This window comes from Patagioenas fasciata, chromosome 4, assembly GCF_037038585.1.
Source record: "Patagioenas fasciata isolate bPatFas1 chromosome 4, bPatFas1.hap1, whole genome shotgun sequence".
In the NCBI taxonomy this organism is placed as follows: domain Eukaryota; kingdom Metazoa; phylum Chordata; class Aves; order Columbiformes; family Columbidae; genus Patagioenas; species Patagioenas fasciata.
Window position 1 is genome coordinate 57,255,024 of NC_092523.1, and position 18,724 is coordinate 57,273,747.

General features: G+C 44.3%; 2 protein-coding genes and 1 long non-coding RNA gene across 3 annotated transcripts in view; 1 reads left to right on the plus strand and 2 right to left on the minus strand.

The window, feature by feature from the left end:
* Positions 1-2,212, minus strand: part of KLHL8 (kelch like family member 8) — a 27,360-nt gene extending 25,148 nt beyond the window's left edge. Inside the window, exon 1 of the mRNA XM_065836892.2 lies at positions 2,132-2,212. The gene's annotated coding sequence lies outside the window, so the exon portion shown is untranslated. The remainder of the gene's footprint in view (positions 1-2,131) is intronic.
* The window catches only part of LOC139827827 (uncharacterized), a 20,596-nt gene extending 6,656 nt beyond the window's left edge, over positions 1-13,940 (plus strand). The window contains exon 3 of the long non-coding RNA XR_011738856.1: positions 13,249-13,940. This is a non-coding gene — a long non-coding RNA (uncharacterized lncRNA). The remainder of the gene's footprint in view (positions 1-13,248) is intronic.
* Positions 12,032-18,719, minus strand: LOC136100840 (estradiol 17-beta-dehydrogenase 11-like). Its single transcript, XM_065836265.2, has 7 exons — positions 18,213-18,719; positions 16,894-17,001; positions 16,127-16,258; positions 15,461-15,567; positions 14,215-14,352; positions 13,838-13,954; positions 12,032-12,716 (listed from the first exon to the last, which is right to left on the minus strand). Exons 1-7 carry the CDS (start codon positions 18,420-18,422, stop codon positions 12,629-12,631), a joined length of 900 nt encoding a protein of 299 aa, XP_065692337.1. The 5' UTR covers positions 18,423-18,719; the 3' UTR covers positions 12,032-12,628.
* Between the last annotated feature and the right edge of the window lie 5 nt (positions 18,720-18,724).

The window sequence follows — 18,724 nt, forward strand, 5'->3', positions numbered from 1 at the left end:
GTCTAATGATCTACACAGCAATGTTTAGTCCAGCCCTTCCTGGGAAGTGTTAACTAAGAGCAACATAATTTCGAAGTCATTTGCCAGCTACCCTTTATCCTAGATCTGTAAATCAAGGCACAGTACCCACCAGAGCATCCCAGAGCTGTAGCCTCTGTTTCCCATTTACCCACCACTGCCATCCTCTCAGTCCTTCCTGCCTTAGCTGCCAACCGTCATTATATTATCTTGTCTAGATTCACTGAGGCTGCAGCTTCATGTGACACAAGTCAAACAGCTCAAACCATAAAGCAATATCATCTTCCTTTTGTCCCAGAGCTGTAAGGCTCTTTCAAAATACATTTGAAATCAGGACAGGGCAAAGGTAATACAAGATAAAAGGCTTCACAACGCAAGAAGCTACAACTACTGATGCAGGAAATTATTATTACAAAATCTGTTTGGTGAAGTCTGCTGAGGAAGAACTAAGATGCTGGCTAACATGGTGCTACTATGCCTTGCATCAAATTACTGGCAGTAATTACACCATCAGTGTGTCCTTCATTGTAATCACACTGATTAAACTTGCTTTTAAAAATAAACAGCCAACTAGAAAACTGGATACTAGCCTACTGACATGTTGCTAGCGATTTATAAAATAAACCAGGTTATGGATATACTGCTTATCAAATGCTGCATAGAAACCACAAGTACAATCTTGGCATGTTACAAAACAGACACACTTCTTGCATAGCACAAGAGCTCACATGGAGATTATAGGTGCATCAGCCCAAACTAACTCAAAAATCCTCAGACTCAGTTGCCTGAAGATGAAGGGTGAACCTCATATACCTGAACCTCAGTTACAAGCAGTTCAAGCTGCAGATGACACACCTGTTGTGGTTTTAGCTTGTTAACATTTGATGAGTTATTTTACCTGCTGTGGCACTTTAGTGACACGTGTGAAGTATTTCTTGATTATAGTGCTAGAAGCCTTTGCAACAGGCATGAAAAGCCTGAGGTTTTTAACTTTCATTACCACAGAATACACAGCAATTTTTAGGCAAAGGAGGAAATGCACAGCTACAAACTAGGCAGCCCTATTTAGTTTGTGAACTACCTACACACCCCTTTATAGGTAAGAGCTTGATGAACTGATACCTCCCAGCAGATAGTAATCAATTGCTTCAGTGGAGATGAGAAGGTGGAACCTATCAAAGCAGGAAGGAAACTCAAGTAGGCAGTACAAATAGCCGGTGGAGCTGAAGCATCTGAAATTCACATTTATTTAAGAAGGGGAGGCTAGGAACTCCTGAGTCTGTTCCCCAGTGGCAACAGCTAATTTCTCATTGTTTTCTAACACAAGAAAACACTTGGCTTGGGCTAACTGAAATTACTTGTTATCCATTACCAGAGGTCAACAGTAAGCTGATCAGGGCATTTTTCTCGATCTGCGGTTTCTACAGTAGTGAATTGCATGCAGCATATTGAAACGTGTGGACTCCTAGTTCAATTTGTGTGGTTTAGTCTCTGTGCTTGAATCTATATGGCAACTAAGAGCTCTGTAAGCACAGGGCTCCAGGGCTGCCTCCCAAAGAATAACCCCTCAGATGCCGAGGGCAGCCAGCCGTGCTCTTGCCAGGGGCATAACCCAGCCGTGGGTGATCTGCACCAATTCTAGGTTAATTCACAAGAAACTCGGGCTCGGTTTGTATCGCCGAAGCCGTAGGTGGCGATAACCGTTTGCCACGCCAGGGAGCCGGGCCCGGTACCGCTCCGCAGCCGCGGGGCCCGAGGGGCGCCCACGGGAGCGGGCCGCGGGCTGCCCGGCCCTTGCGAGGTGCGTGGGAGGGGTCCAGGGGTAACAACGGACCGAGGCGGGGAGGGGTGTGAGGAGGAGAATAAAGACACGGCAGCAGAGCAGACAGGACCGCCTGCCCGTTACCTCTGGGGGAGGCGAGTTACATAAAGCCGGGGCAGCCCACCATGGCCGCAGCGGGCCCGGGCCGAGGGCATCGCGCCGTACGGCGGCGGGGGCCGGCAGCAGGAGCGCGAGGGAAAGGCCCCGGAGCGGGGTGCAGGGGGAAGGCTGGGGTTGGCCTCGCCGGTTCAGCCGACAGACGCGGTTCCCCCCGGCGCCCTCCGCACTCACCTGCGCTCCGCCGAGGGCCGGGGTCCCGCGGGCGGAGGGGACACGGCGCGGGGCGGGCGGCCCGAGCGCATGCGCCGCGCCCGGGAGGGCGGGGCGGCCGCAGGGGCTGCTTCGTGAGGGCGGTGGTGTCCCTGGGGACAGCGCTGTCCCACCGGCCGCGGTGACAGAGCGTCTGCTGTGCACCCGGCACAGCAGGGCCCTGCGGTTCGCTGCTCCTTCCACCACGGGCTTGTGACGTTGCAGAAACCCAGCAGTTCTCTTTTTCTCCTCAAAACCCGAGTGCGAGAAGGAAGCGCTTGGGCTATGTCTGAGCCACTATCGCACTTTTTTACTTCCCTTAGTGTTTCACTGAAACCACACCGTACCTCATGGGACAGGACTTTTGTGCTGCGAGGGCTTCACACGCTACAGCAGCTGTAGTTCTAGGGACACCTTTTAAGATAGAGGCAAAATATAATAACATTACGGGGGAGGCGGTTGCTGTGAAATGATGTGCTGGAAGAAAAAGGGGAGAAGCCAAGCTTCCCAGTAAAAACTGAAACGTGCACTCTGTCACTATTTAACAGTGGGCCAGCAGAGTTTATTTTAGCTCAGGCGGTTGGTGTTGATGGTGCAAAGCAGCTGCTGTAGCTCCGAGGGCGGGCTGCGATGCAGGGATGCTGACGTGAGTTGCTCTGGGCACACTTTATCTTCTCGGGTAGAGGAGAACCCCAGAAGTCGTCAAGAGCTGGTGGCCGCAGAGGGCAGCTAATCCTTCTATGTCAGCTTCACTTGCTTATCAAGCAGCATTTGAGAATAGTTACTCTTCCTGCTACAGCTGACCTCTCACTTTGACTATTTCCAACAAAGAGTGATTTTTTTGTGAAAAATGTTTTCCAGATCAATTTTAAACAAAACACAATTTACACATGAGTAAAGGCACAAGAGTGCTGCTGGAGCATGGTGTAGGCATCCATCCCAGGACAGTTTCACAGCAAAGATAAGTCTGTTGGCTTGCTGTTTCCCCCATGTTCATTTTAGTCTCTTGGTTTCTAGTGACTCTGCCTGTGGAGCAATACGGGTCAGCCTTGGTTCCGTTGGCTGTTAGAACTGAATAAAGACCTTATTAAAGAAATACATGCCCTGAGAAGCACGGAGTCTTCTTAAATATCTGCCTTGCACAAAAGCAAGCAGAGCCAGCCAACTGAAAATGCCCTCCGCCTCCAGCCATGCAGCTAAATAGCTCTGTAGTTTTTCCAGTTGCATACCACAGAATGGAAAGCTGGATTCTTGTGCTGGATGCCAAGTTTGCCTCTGTAGAGCTGCATAATAATTCTAGGATTTCCTTTTTTTTCTTGAATGCAACACAGGAAAAGCAGGAGTTTTATAAATCCATGCTTATCTGAGAATGGGTGGCTGGAGGTTTACAGTTCCACATGGAATGCACATACACTACGTCCAAAAATCTACAACAAAATAACACTGCTATTTGAGCTGGCCTATTTGAGAAAGAACCAGGACACTATCCATGGGAAAACGGGCATAATATTTGTTATCTAAAATATATTGCAGTTTATGGTTGTTATTCCTGCCATCCCCACCCTGTCATGTATTTCACAGATGTCCAAGATGGTGAAAATCGGGTAGCAAACAGCTGAAGTGATTATCTGATGTGTTGAACTTCCCAGATCATGCTACTTAGGATCAACCCAAAACATTACAAGTTTTCCATAAACACATTTCAGAAAATTCAAACTTGGCAATGCCTTAGTGGCTATTTTTTCTGAATACAAAAAACCTAGCAATCCTCCCCAAATCCATCCATGTGTTTGAAGGGCACTAACCTGTATGTACCTGGCAGAGATGCCACAAGCAGTTTCCAGAAGACTGTGGTGGGATGGACTGACCCATGTAGACAGACCCCCTGGTCAGAGAATTAAGAACGGGGCTACCCAGCAGGCCTCCAGAACCACAGGCATGCAGCCAATGCTCTGATGGGAACAACATTGTCAGGCCTTTACATTTTGCAGTTTTCTCCTTACTTTCTATTGCAGCATGCACTTTTATTCTTTGTTGGCCTCATTGCTTGTACATCGTATGTCTGACTTCTTCACAGCACATTTCCGTTTGCCTGGAAGCTCCTATACTTTCCTAGATGGATTCTCTTCAAGATGGAACCTTGACACTTAAGAAGATACAGGAAATTTTACATCACATCTTCCTGAGACAAGCACCAGGAGTTGGAGCGAGCTGGTTGCTCTGTTCTGTATGGAAGTAGGAGGAATCAGTGGGCAAACTGCTATTCTAAATAAGAAACTAATGCCTTTGTGCTCTTATTTCTGGTTTTGAGAGTCGTGATACTGCTTGTAATGTATTGTGGCTCTCATCCAAGGCCCCTGGAAATCACCAAAAAGGCTCCCATTGATTTCAGTAATAGTTTCATCAGGCCTTCAACCCACACAGGTGCTGTTGTATAGTTTTGCTGCTGCTGGGGCTTTCAGCACAACCAAACCCCTCCTGCCCTCAGATACGTATATCTACTAAGTCTTTGCAAGTAGTGATTTACATGTGTAATGTATAATCTCTGATGACAGAAAGAGGTTACCTTTTCCTGAACATGGAGAAACTTTGAGGCTGGATTTCTGACAATTCACTGTGACTGCAGTGTGTTCTGGGAAATGTTCTTCCTCTGTTCTGTTAGTAAACATAAAATAAGTTATGTGATTTGGTTCTCTTAAAGACTTGAATTTAAAGCTATACTGGCTCATTGGGTTAGCAATTTTAGAATCAGAAAACATCTTCTAGAAAATGCAGTTAATATTTATATCATTACACTGGTCAGAAATTACATTTTAGGAAATGGAAATCTGATTCGTATCCTAATATCTTTAGTTAAGTTTATTCGGCCATCTCCTTAGCTTTGCAACAATAATTCAAGAACATAAAAGACCAGCCTGTGTTCTATGATGCATATTAGTAGTGAAAGGGACTTCAGACTCCCAGGCTTTGAATTGTATCTGAAGTTAGGCAGCATAGAGCCTGTTGAATGGGAAATTTTGAAGCAGAATAATGATAATTTAAAATAACCTGCAACAAAAGAATAAAACCAGGGTGGTTGTTAAGCTACTTGGTTGGTTGGTTGGCTTTAAGGAATCTGTAAGACCTCAAAACTTTACCTACTTGCTGTAAAGGCTGACTTATTAAATGAGAAACACAAAAAATTAAAACATAGATTCTTAAAACTGACCTTTATTGTCATGTATCTTTTTTGCTGCCTAATTTTAATACATCTTCTATCCAGGGTTAATGTTTACAAAATAAGAAATAGTTTCCAACTGTGCCCAGTCAGCTAAGTGATAGAGACTTTTTTATCAAGCAGAGATGCTTTGAGAACAGGATCGCCCTCTGAAAAACTAATTTAAAGTTATTGCTTATTCCCTAATAGTAAAAACAACAACAACAACAACAAAAACAAACAAAAACCCAAACCAAACAAAAAACAAACAAAACAAACAAACAAACAAAAAAACCCACAACAACAAAAAGGCATCAGATATATTACTAAACAACCAACTGTGAAAGCTTAAATATCTGATTATTTGTCAATGTTATTTTTCAGGAGGAAAAAAGAAGTTCACTTGGTACAAAAGAGAAATTATGACCTGACAGCTTGGGTAAAAAGGATTTTGGCATGTTGAGTGACTGTGGCTTTGTGTGCTAAGCTGAGCTAAATCTGTGTGTGTGCCAGGTATGCATCCAGGGTGAGATCCCACAGGAGCATAAAAACCTACCTTGAGGAGGCTTCAGATAGAGACCAAATGCGAGGTAGTTTTATTATATCTTGCCGAGAAGGTGTCATGCACGGAGTATAAATTTGCACTGGGTCATCATCCAGAGATCCTTGAGTTAGCTGCTGAATGAAGAACGATCCCTTTCCCAAACACGTTACTACGGAGTTGCACTAAGGCAGCTGAACAGCCGTTGTGATCCAAGATAGCAGATAAGCATGGGACTGTGTATGCAAAGTATCTCTTTCTCAGTGCATTTGAATGAACACTGAGATAGCATGGTGTTGCACAGCACAGGCATTGTCTAAAACTGCTTTTAGAGTTTTGAGGATTGTGCTTTAGAATTTGGTTGCCTAGGACTCATATTATGTGTTTAGGAACTTACTTGAGAACTGTGCTCAATGTAACTGTGTATGGACTGTCCTAAGGTTCACGACTTCTGAGGCTGCAGATGTAAAGACTGTGTCGTGTGTGACAGGGCAAGATTCGAACAATCTGTGGGTTTAAAAATAACTACCTGAAAAATCTGTGCTGCTGTTTTCTTATAGATAGTCCTGGGGTATATGTGGACTTATGTGATCCTGCTGAAGGAGAATATACCTCTGTTTGGCACATGCTGCCATTCCTTCCTTTTTATCTGTTCCTTGTTCCTGAGAAGAGAAAGTGTCAAGTGAGCTACAGTCACTCCTGCCCCTAAGTCGATTACTGATTAACCCTATAGATTAAGCACAAAATAACTCTTGTGAGTCATGAATTCTTTATATAAAAAATGAACTTATAAACAGGGAGTATAAATTACTTCCATAAGGTGTTGCATTTTAAATTATCCTCACCTACTCATTCCTGATGTTGCATCCATTACAGTTAACAGATATAAAGGGAGTATTCTTTCCAAAGTATCTCTGTAGTCCTGTGCAGAGATACTCACTTGAATCCTGGGAGCAACCTAGCTGGTTTAGCTCTAATTGTGCCTCCATTAATTAGTGTGATTGGTTTTGCTTGTATGTTCTTTTTCCTTGTGAGGAATAAAGTTTAGCTCATGCTTAGTAGAATGTTCTTATGGCACTTGTACTCATTTAAACTTCCTAAAATAAGAAACAGTTAGCAAATGTGTAATTTTAAACCAGCACAGTGAGATCTGGAGGTAGCCTGTGGTCAATGTTAGCTGTGTGGCCCAAGGGAAGCTTGCCATGTAACAATTAGCCTGTATGTATTAAATACAGAGCCTTTGAGAAGCAGGATCTGCATCATATCCCAGAGTAGAGGTTCTCTTTTTCATACCAGAGCCATGGAAATCACATATCTTGTTCTGATGCATTAATTAAAAAAAAATAGTTTGTATTTGGTGTTCTCCTGTAAAATTGAACTTGACTCAATTTATCTTCCCCCAAATGTTTTACACATTTTTTTTTTGCCTGAAAGTATTCATTAAATTCACAGGAACTGACATGTAGCTCTGAGTGACTTAAAAGGGTACTTCTAAGGAAATAATAAATTCATCTAAAATGTTTTATCTTTTTATTTTTTTGTCTTATATTACTTTGCTTGCTGTAAATCATCATGTAGCCTTCACTAGACAAGCTAATTAAAATCCCCTTGGAATTGTGATTGTGTTTAAAAGGGCTCTCGATATTTTATGCCAGAGAGAGAGAGGAGGATGGAAACGGAAATGTGCCACGTGAGCAAAGTGTTTAGCTGAGAAGGTAACACTGAAAATGTCTGCACAGTAGTAAAAACGGTTAGGTGTATTATATGATCTTCAAATTTTCACCTCTTTTACAGTGCAGGTGTCAGTACTATAAGGCTCAAAGAACTTCTTATGTACTATATTCCAGGTCAGCAGCATTTCATCATCAAAGCTATATGGTCATTGAAAGATTGATGCAAGTTCCTGTTGAGTGTTGGTTTTGTGCTGTGGGTTTTTTTGTTGTTGTTTGTTTGGTGTGGTTTTGTTTGTTTAGTTTGGTGTTTTTTTTCCATTGGAGATTACCTTGTGATTAGCAAGCTGGTAGGCAATAGTAAACGTGAGTGGAGTATCTAAAAACACAAGCACTCTTGTCACTGGATTATTTTTGAGTAATGAACATATCTTCCTGTTGCAGTATCTGTTTAACTAGAACGTTTCTTGAAAAACATTTTGATTGTGATGTTTTGGAAAACAGCTACCAGCTGTGAACATTAATAAGCTGATAATATAGAGGGGAAATAGTTTGCATGAGAGCATGTTTACTCCCGCTAACACCTGGCTTGTTGGATAAATGTTGCCTTCCTCATAGTCTAACAGAAGTTTTGTGGTAAGACTGTGGTCTGCTTAGTGGTGAGCTCATACTGTGCAGGTACAAAAACCAAGAGATGTGCTTGGAATAGAGCCAGATGCCAAATGCGGAGTGAAAAAATCTGAAAGGTTTGAGGTACCAAAAATTTGTTTCAGAATGGAATTTGGCAAACATTTTGCAACCCATTGAACAGCCAGTGATATCAGATGCTTAATTACAGGGGAGCAGTTGTAAAAAAAAAAAAAAAAAAAAAAAAAAGGCAAAACCTTTAATTGAACTGTTTGGTTCAGGAAGATCTGTGCATTTAGAAATCCATTTTCTGAAATGCTGGCTAAAATTGCATATTATTATATTATCATATGCATGCTGGTATTACCTGCAAGCACTAAAATATATGTATTGCCCCAGTCATGAGGCTGGGGCCCCAGTGTTAGGAGACAGTAGCAATAGGATACACAGCCATGATTTTAAGCGGCCTAGGTTTGTGACAAGAAACACAATTTGGGATGATTCTTCTAACATTTTGAGTATAACTCAAGGACTTTGGAAAAATGCAGCAGAGCCATTCTCCAAATAAGTATTCTTAGACTTTGCTAGAGACAGATTAGGCTGCAGTGGTGTGGGGATCTTTAGTCCATGCTATTAGAAATTCATTAAGACTTGATGTGACTGAGATGAGCTGAAGCCAGCTAAAGACTTTGAAAATTTTACTTATCACAATGAAGACAGTAATTATGACTACTAACTGTTGTTAAATATTGTTGTTAAATGTGGATCTTTCCTGTGATAATCAGCCTCTCAAATTTCAGACCAGTCAGGTCTGCATATATAGTGGTCAAAAGGAAACTATCACAGCTGCTCCTTTGTTGATTTGGATGGTGTCCTCAGAAGGCTTCCATGTTTGAAAACTTCTACTTCTCTTGCACAACAGATGGTCTCACCCACACTGCCTGCCCCGCAACACCTGGAGACATGCTGTCCCCGCACAGTGTCAGAGCATCTGCTGCCAGACACAGTTACTTGCCAGAGCTATGCCAGGAGGCCTGCTAACACTTGGTCAGTATGGATGCCTGCAGAACAGTGCATGAGTGTGGTGCCTGGCCCACACAGCTTACAAATACAGCTATAGGCTTTGTGATATAAATAGTTTTCTTTCTTTATTGCCATACTGGGGAACAGAGCCTCTGTCAGCTAGCAGTGTACTCAAGCCAGTAGCATCTGCATGCCAGGTGCAGCAATTCGAAGAACACATAGTGCACCTGCTACATAAACTCCCTGGGGTACTCACACCCGTGTGCTTCTGAAAGTGAAACAGCTTGCAGGAGCTGAGGAAGGAGCTCCACAGACCAATGTCCTGGTGGTTTGGCTGCAGTTACTCATCTTGTCTGCAGGAGACTGGGTCAATCCAGCAGAGAGATTCAGAGCTAGGGACTTTTTGCTTTTCTCTTAGAACTTTGTTTTGTTCTTAATTAACACATCAATGGTTGGGCCAGGCCCTAATTACATGGCTCAGTGGTGCTGTCATTTTCCTGGCACGGGCTCCTGTCAGTGCTGTAGCTAAGATGGGAGCAGCACGGAGGGCAGAGAAGCGCTCATTCCAAGAGACACCTCAGAGGGAGGCAGAACATGAGACCAGAGTCACCAACCTGCCTTCTAAAGAGTCTTAAGCCAGGGTGTGAGGTACAACTCTTCAAATTTGGGGTTTACCTGTAGGCGGCTGTATGAATCTTGCTCATAGAGGCTCCTGCTAGGCACCTGTAATGACCAGACTTTGGGATAAGTTTCTCTTGTGGCCAGGAAGAGATTAAGGAGTCCAAGAGGTTTGATGGTTCAGTTCTGACACTGGTGTTTAGGAGATGAAGGTTTAAATCCTTGCTTTTCTGTCTGTTTATTTATGCCAAGCAGAAGACTTGAAGTCTTGGGCAATATGGGGAAGAGCAAGTGGCTCTCACTTGTGACAGGTCTGCCTTCTAAGCAAGAGCTGAATATGTAGCCTAAATAAAAGCCGGAGCAGCACAAAACAAAGAACTTACTTCTCATTAGACACAAGATATTAAATCATGGTTCCCAGATTTGAGTGATGCCCCTGAGGCAGGGAAAACAGATTTACAAAACTCATGGAACAGACATGCAAACTGGCCTCCTTTATCCTTCGGGACTCAAAACATGCTTCTCAGATATTCTGGGGTTTGAAGGGTCTTGGTTTTAAATACAATCCATGTCTAAATATTCTTTAACTGGCTTGTAACATTTATTTTTATTATTATTATTATTTTTTCACCCTGGATTTTTCAAACCCCTTCTTTATTTTCCTTTCTCAGCTCCAGGAATCTTGCACTGTGAAGCCAAACTTCCCAAGCTGACAACTTGTGCTTTAACACACCCTGAATGTCTCATTACATCATTGTTACATGAGCAAAAAGGAAACTATTTTTGTGTCATTTAGGCTGTCGGCAGCACAAACTTCTATGTGCTGCCACATAAGAGCAAGCAGAGCTGGATGATGAGTGCTCTCTCTTTATTGAAGACCCTCAGGTTCCCCAATAATATGAAATGCTCAAGAGAGCAGGATGGGTTCTGCTGGAAGCCACCCATTTCCAGCTGTGCCAAAGATGGCCACATGTTCAGGCCACTCTTGAGTCGCTGCAAGCCAGATACGCCTGGCACGGGTGGGACTTGAGCACACAGGCCAAAGGTGGTCCGTGCTCTGCAGAGGTCTTTGACCTGTGTTTCATCAGGTACTGTTCTCCTGTACCACAGGCCAAAGACCTTTGGGGGTTTAACCTCCTGGTTGAGGTGAGTCCCATTAGAGCAGGCCGCTCACTTGTGGTGAGGAGCTGTGAGAAGGCTCATCTGGAGCCTTTCCTTCTGCACCCTCTGCCCTGGCACCTGGATTTAAGCCCTGGCCTTGCATGGGCTGAGCTGTTGGGTGCCATGCCTGGCCCTGTACCTTGCTGATCCTGAGGTGACTTCCTGGTGTGAGCTGGCACTCGTCTTGTTCCTGCAGACTCAGCCACCATTGTGGTACCTGCTCTGCCATTCTCGCTCAGGAACCGTGGTGCAGCCCCATTGGTGCAATACCTGCCTTGCTGACACCTGTAGCACCTGGTGTGCCTCATCCTGCTGAGCATTCCTGCTCTGCTGCTCCCCTGCACCTGGAAGGGGCAGAGCAGAGGTGGGACAGTAAAGCGCAGGAGCACACAGGGATGTTGTTGCTGCAGCATCTTCTCCAGGCAGCATGACAGTGTTTCAGAGGAGTGGAACATAGTCTGGTGCATATGTGTTTGAAGATACAGAAGGAAAAGAGATATATGGAGACACATGTGTCATCTGGTGTCTGTATGGTTGTATGTTTGTCCTGTGATTAATGTGTTAATTAGCTGAGATGGAGACAGATTCAAGAGTTTCCAGCTCCCCCGTTCTGGCCTTCTTTTGTGCTGTACACAGGTGCAGAATGCCTGTGGACTTCAACTTAATCTTGCCTGCCACCAGGCTTTCCTGGCTCAGTTTAACCTTACTCTTTTCTTTAATAAATGAGACTGACTTACGAATACTGAAGCAGACAGGCTGCAGAATTTTCATTAAGTTGGATTATTTGTCTTGTAAGGAGAAAAATATCCCAACTTGGTGTGTGTTCTCATGAAACAAATAATATTTTCTAGCATTCATGAAATGCAGGAGGGGACCCAGCAATTTGCAGAGAAATATGCTGTTTTCGCATGAAGGTGTTTTAAAGGTATCTGGGAATTGCAGACAAGAAATGTGAGAAATAGCACAGGGAAAGGGTGTATTACTTGATACTGTACCTTAAACGCACCACTAAGACCTGGTTATGACTTTCACTGCCAAGAGACAACTTTGGGTTAGAGAACTGTATTTATTCAGAACAAGGCATGTTGGTGGTGCTAATGCATAACTGATAATTGATGTAATTAGGTATTGCATAACATAAAAGACTGTATTATTTCAAGCAATCACTACAAAGGCACATGATATTCAGTGATCATTAGAGCATATTTTAAATTTAAAAAGATAGGCGAAACAGGCCACCCACCTCCTCTATGAGCTGCGCTTCTTGCAAGATACTTCAGCTTAGGGATGAGTCCAGATTAACATATTCTCAGGCAAACCCTTTGCACTCAGGTAAGCAGCTGTGCTGTCCCAAAGATGGGCTTTGTGGGAGTTCCTGTCTGCCTCAGCAGTAGGAGGTAAAGCCGATGTAATGTACAGCCACAGCAGCGGTTTAAGCTTCGAGAGCTGCATCTCTGCTTTGTTAATGCTCCATGTTACGTAGGTACGTCCCTGCTGCAGGTATGGGATAAACCCTTACATGCGCTTGGAAATGGTGACTTGGAAGCATCTGTCTTAGTCCTTCATAAAGCCAGCTGAACTATGCTCAGCATATGCTCTGTTTTCGCTTGTGCCACTAGGGAATGCGTATCAATTTTTGCTTTTCACTGAGTGCTTCTCTGCCCAACAACTGCATCAAACTTGATTTCGGTCATCTTCATCAGAGCCTTCAGGGCACGTTCTGGAAACAATCTGGAAGAGATAATAATGTGAAAGTACATGTAGGATAAGAAACTTAAATTATGGGAAAAAGTGGCACTGCAGGTGAGAGAGGAGCTGGTCTGGGAGCAGAAGTGTGCACACACACAGACTGAGACCAAGACTTAAACCAGGTGTTATTTCGAAAGAATATGCAGCCTGCATCAATCTCTGACTAATTTCAACTTCAATCTCACCCGTGTCCTTTTATGACAATTCCAGGACAGGTATGTACTGGACATGAGTTAGATTGCAATATTGCTGCAGGATCCAGGACATTTTAATATTGAACAGAGGTGTGTTCATTTGCTTTCTCTTTGCCTTCAAAAACGTCTCTGGTTAATTTGGGGAATTTGAGGGAAAAAAAACAAATAAAACCAAACACCTTTGCACCACCTCATTAAAATAAATCTGGGGTTAGAGCCAAGTTTGCAGGCTTACACAAACAAGATATTACTAAGAGTTTCATGAAGTACTGTAGAACTTAACTGAGAACCTAATTTACTTGTTCTGATGTGAATTCCAGGTTTGGAACCTGAGCTCTGGTGAAAATGCCCCCTCAGCAGAGCAGCTACACTGGATATTAAAGACATGTGAGAAGACCGATTTTGCTTTACATGGCAGAGAGAAGCAGTAGAGCCCTTCTGAAGTAACTTTGCTCAGCCACTGTGAATTCGATCTTCGCTGTTGACATGAAGAAACCAGCACTAACAAGCAGCAGGTCCTCAGCTCTTTCTGGAGCTACACGGGGGCTGCTGGCTCAGAGAAGATGTTTTTGCAAGCCCAAGAGAAATGGCCAGCTGTGCAAAACAACTGTTTTCTTGTTCTCCCTCTCCCTCCCTGTCACCCTGTAGAGTGTTTGAATTCTCCACTGAGCTGCAGAAAGTGGATCACAACAACCTACAAGAGGACTCAAAGGATCTTTCTGTGTATGATGTCTGCTGCTGCCATTAGAAAGAATGACTGTGGTGTCTGATTACCTTGTTATGTGTTCTAAAATACAACTTAATCTAGAATCAGATGTTACATATTTGATAGTTGTACACTCAGTATGTTATCTTTGATACATGTGGTGTTCAGTGTGTGGTGGTGTTTGTTTTCTTTTTTCTACTTACCTTTCAAGAAGTAAACCAATGCCTTGATGTGATGGAACAAAAACCATTTTCTTGTTGGTCAGTATTCCTTCCATCAGGGCCTCTACAACTTCTTCGATCTCCAAAATCTTTCCAAGCCTGTGAAGGAAAGCACATCTGTAAGAGCTGCAGTGGTAAAATGGGAGTGGTATTACCTGATGTAGGATATTTCACATATGCACAAACTTAAGTAGTTCAAATGCAGCTATGATGTGGGTGAAATGACATTGCAGATTTTCTGTAGCCAACTCTATATGCCTTTTTCATACAGTCAATGGGAATAGAAGCCCTAAACCTGGGGGCTAATCTGTGATGCCCAGATGCAATGAAGGAAAGTAAGACACAGTTTGGATAGTTACCTTGTGGTGGGGTTTTTGACAAATCCTGTGTTTATGAATACCGGGCAAAGACATGTGGTCTTTATTCCATCCTTTCCCAGGGTAGACAGCTCCTCTGTCAGAGCTTTATGAAATCCAACTGCAGCAAACTTGCTTGAGCTGCAGGGGAAGAAAAGCACAGATGAGAAGACAGGAATACTATTTCTAACTTTCTACAAGTGGAGATACTCTAAAAAATCACACAGTACTGACTGGGAGGGGAAAAAAACGTAACCCAGCTGAGAGGGCAGGGAGTGATTCTAATATGGTTTCTTGCACAACACAGGAGCATCTTGTGACACTGACAGGTGAGTTTTGAAATAGAGGAGCATTATCCATGCAAAATTGAGGAAGTTAATGCCACGGAAATTGGTGCAGGCCAAGAGTATAAATCAGCTCCAAAAGAACATAAAGCTATTGAATCAGTTTATTGACTGCTCTTGATATGGACAATGTAATCCACGTAAAATCCTTGGCTCAGGAGTTCTCATATTGCAGCAGTGAACAACTGTCTAAGAACGAGTGTACACACGGGAAGATTGCTCTGCATGGAGCTGCTGTCATAGGGGCTAGATCTGTTGCAGAAGGACAATATGCAGTCTCATAGTTTCTCTGTTCATGGACTATGATTTTTCTAGATGTGTTTCAAGGGCTTCTAGAAGAAATAGGCAATGCATCAACCTCTCAGGTGTATCAGTCAGAGTGCTTACATAACACAGGAAGTATTATCATGTTTTTACCTTTGGAAAGGTAAGTTTACAATCAAAAATCAGTTTTATCTCATGATACTAGAAGTATTTCTATACACTGCAGTCATTGCTACAACAGTAGAAAGATCAAAGCTACTCATTGGGAGTTTACTTCACAACACACCACCACCTCGCATCAGATCTACTTTCTATGAAGGAGAAGGGAAGAGGATAACTTTTTTTTGTGAAGCAAAAGTCTGGATCAATGAGAGACAGAAAAAAAATAGCAGCTTTTCTTAGTTGATGTGTCACATCCTATTCCTTCATACAAGTATTGCTCCTGATTCAATCAGTGCTAATAAGCAAACTGGTGGGAACCTGCAGGCATCCTTAAGTCCTGGTTGTTGTGGTTTTCTTCCTCCTAAGCACCATGTTTTGGGTGTACCATGTTCAGTGGGATGATTATTTCAGTTACTTTGCACTGGCTGATGAAGCAGTCACAAATAAAAATAAAGAGAGCTGACGTGAAAATCACTTACCAATAAGTCACCATGAAAGACAACACAAAATGACCTGCTGCCGAAGCCACCGTGACAATGTGACCATGGTTGTTTTTCATCATGGTTGGCAGGAAAGCTCTTGTGGTCTTGAAAGTCATTTCAACCAAGAGGCAGAAATGGGGTGGGGAAAGAGATATTAGGCATATTCAGTGATGACCCTGACTATTGTTAACTGACTAATGCTGTTGCTAATGCTATGTGCTGCACAGTACCTCAGATTCTCCTATGCTGCTTTTTAGGGTTTAGGTGTCAGCGACAAGGCTCCCAATGTTTCACCCCAGCACATACAAGAAAAGGCTCGTCAATCTGTAGCACGTCTCTTCTTCCATCACAAACAGCATGTCCTTAACAGCTGAAAGAAGAGCCCTGATACATCTGTGACTGAGACCAACCCAAGCTACAGATGACGCTGTCACAGGTAAGCTCATGCAAAGAAAAGAAAGACTTAAAACTGTGCCAGGCTCAGATCAGTAAGAGGTTAATCAAGTTTCCCAACAGTCAGTCTCACTGGGTACCCCTGTGCTACACACATCAGAAAGATGCTTTTCTAATTCACTGGTAGCTGAAAATAGTTGTTAGTCTAAATATGCCTCCTCAGCAACATTCTCCAAAGAACATAGGCATGAAGATGGTGGTGGACCTTACCCACATGTGAGCAAGAATGTTGACCTCAAACATTCTTTCAATCTGGTGGTCCTGAGTCGAGAGCAGGTCAGCACATGTAATCACACCAGCATTATTCACCAGGATGGAGACGTCCCCTATGTCCTTTTTCACCTTCAGGACAGAAGAAACCCAGAAAGGTGTGTGTCATTCATTACCAAAACATTCAAGGCTGTGGAAGATGAGTGACAATTAATTGAATTCTTAATGTTGATTCTTTAGGGAGAGGAAGATGGTGCCACATTTCCAGCTGTGATAGGAACTGTGCGGTGGTATTGGGAAATCTGGTGTAGATCTGATGCTTTTCGCTAATTACTGTCAGTATTTATAGCCTTCCACACATCACTCACGGACACAGTATGCTCTGTGTAGTGACTATTGGGACTCTGGACATACAGACTGTTTTGAGGGAGCTGAACCATATTCTTTACAATAAAAGGTTTCAACTGTCCTCAGTGTTGTCTGTGTGCTGTTTGGGAAACTAAGAGGCAGGAGTTCCTTGGGGGTTGGAAGTCTAAGGAGCCAACTTGGCAAAGGGGTGTGATATGCCGGAGCATTTCAAAAGATGATGAGAGTGGCTGTGGTATCAGAAGTGCCACTTTCCGCTCTGTCCTGAAAGCAGCAAAAAGTGGGGGAGGATTCCAAGGGCTGGCATGATTTGTGTACGATACCACTTCTCTTGTTTTCCTGACCTCTCTGAAACTCAAGCACCTCTGGGTAAGCCTTTGGGTGTGTCCCGGCTCCCCTACCTTCTCTGCAGTGCTGTAGATTTCCTCCCTTTTGCTGCAGTCCACCACGAAGGCTTGCACAGTGGCTCCCAGTCTTTCACACTCTGCTGCTGTCTCCTCAAGGCCATGCTGTCAGAGGCAGAAAATAAAGACTTATATGCATAACTGTTGTTCCCTGCCTGTGTGTTGCCGCTTGGGCACTGCAGCAGACAAGGTAGAGGCTGGAGATTTCCTAGGAGAACAGCACGTGACGTGCACAGAACAGAAGCTCCACTCAGCCCCAGCAGCTGCTTAAGGCTGGTGGCCCCAGGAACGAGGCCTTTGCCAAGGCAGTTTTCTTCTAGGTTGCATCAGGGAAGCCCACACCTAAAACCCCCTCTCTTGGCCATGTATTTCAGTGCCTGCTTCTACCCACCCTTACAATACATTTCCCAGCACCAAAGCTAGGGCTTGCTCATGACAAAGTTTAAACCTTCTTCCCCATTCCAGTGAACATGGACAACACTCTGCTTGGCAGCAGCCCTTGCACGTAAGGAGACAAGAGCCATGCCTCCTCACACCCCACCACAGCTTGGCCTTAGCTGCAACAGGTAGCATGAAGAGACACTGAAAGTATTACACAATATCCTCCCTATTTGCACAGCTCCTTACACAAAGCTTTTCTTGGTTTGTTTAGGGATTGGTATTGGTAGGTTTTTTATTTGCACACTCAGGATGACACAATAAACTCCTCTGCAGTTTTTGATCTGTTCTGCCAGGCAAATTGCTCCTATACACAGTACTATGATGTGTCCGTCCTCTTCTTGCCAAGGTCATTTTGAGCTCTAGTCAAATCATTAGCAATGAGAGTTTGGGCTGGTGTAAACATTTATCTAGGACTTGTCCAGGCAGGTAACTGTGCCAGAGGGTAGCACGGCTCACACACACCACAAAACAACGATGGCCGCCTGTATCATGTGAGGGAAGAGAGACAGCGATCAGAAGGCAAACCAGCTTCTCTGTAGCAACAGGCTTCTAGTCTCAGTGTGCCGCCTTCTGCAACCTTAGGCAGCAGTTCCACCAACAGATTGCTGAGCGCTCCGTTCCCCTCCTGCAGCTACTCTTTGAGATGCTGTGCATTCTGCCTTGCTCATCAGCACCGAGTAACTGTGGGATCCAGACACCCACATCCTCCAGTGCAAGCGGGGCAAAATCTTCTACTCACACTCAGTGACCCAGTCACCTGTGAGTAGGTGTGAAAGGAGACAACGCAGATACACTGTATATGCAGCCTCTCTTCCACTGTTACAAACCCAGTGGCCTCAGGGATGAGCGAGTCAAGATACAAATTGTACCATTACCTTATTGATGTCCCACAGAACCAGCCTGCTCTGGCGCTTGGCAAACTCAAAGGCGGTCGCTCTCCCTACACCGTGGCCGGCACCCGTGATGAGAACGAGCTCTCCACTGACAGACTTTCTCTTCACGGGAATAAAAAGCTTCACAAAGGCCTCTAAGTAGGAGTAGATGAGCAGACCCAAAAAGAGGAGAAGCTCCAGCAGTGGATTCATTGTTTTTCTGAAGTCCTTTGATTGCCTGAGCTCTGATCTCTCTTGACAAGGACGTGGGCTCTTGATTTACCAGCAGACAGACCCGTTCCACCCCCGTGCGGCAGCAGCAGCCGGGTGTAACTCGTGACGGGAGGCGGTGTAACACAGAATCCGCGGTTTCCGTGTCGCCGTCCCGATCCCAGCTCCAGGCGAGGGAAGGGGATCGCCAAGAAGGCAGAAGTGTACCCTGGACCCTGCACGGGGCGAGGCCAGCACGGTAAGCCCGGGGCGGGCCTGCGTGACGGGTGAAGCGCGGCTCAGCC

Excerpts from the sequence above, each read along its gene's own strand:
- LOC136100840 (XM_065836265.2), bottom strand. The coding sequence starts at position 18,422 with ATGAATCCACTGCTGGAGCTTCTCCTCTTTTTGGGTCTGCTCATCTAC. Across the intron at positions 15,568-16,126 it reads ACATTCTTGCTCACATGTGG|ACCACAAGAGCTTTCCTGCC; the intron begins GTAAGGTCCACC and ends ATGACTTTCAAG. Across the intron at positions 13,955-14,214 it reads GTCAAAAACCCCACCACAAG|GCTTGGAAAGATTTTGGAGA; the intron begins GTAACTATCCAA and ends TTTCCTTCACAG.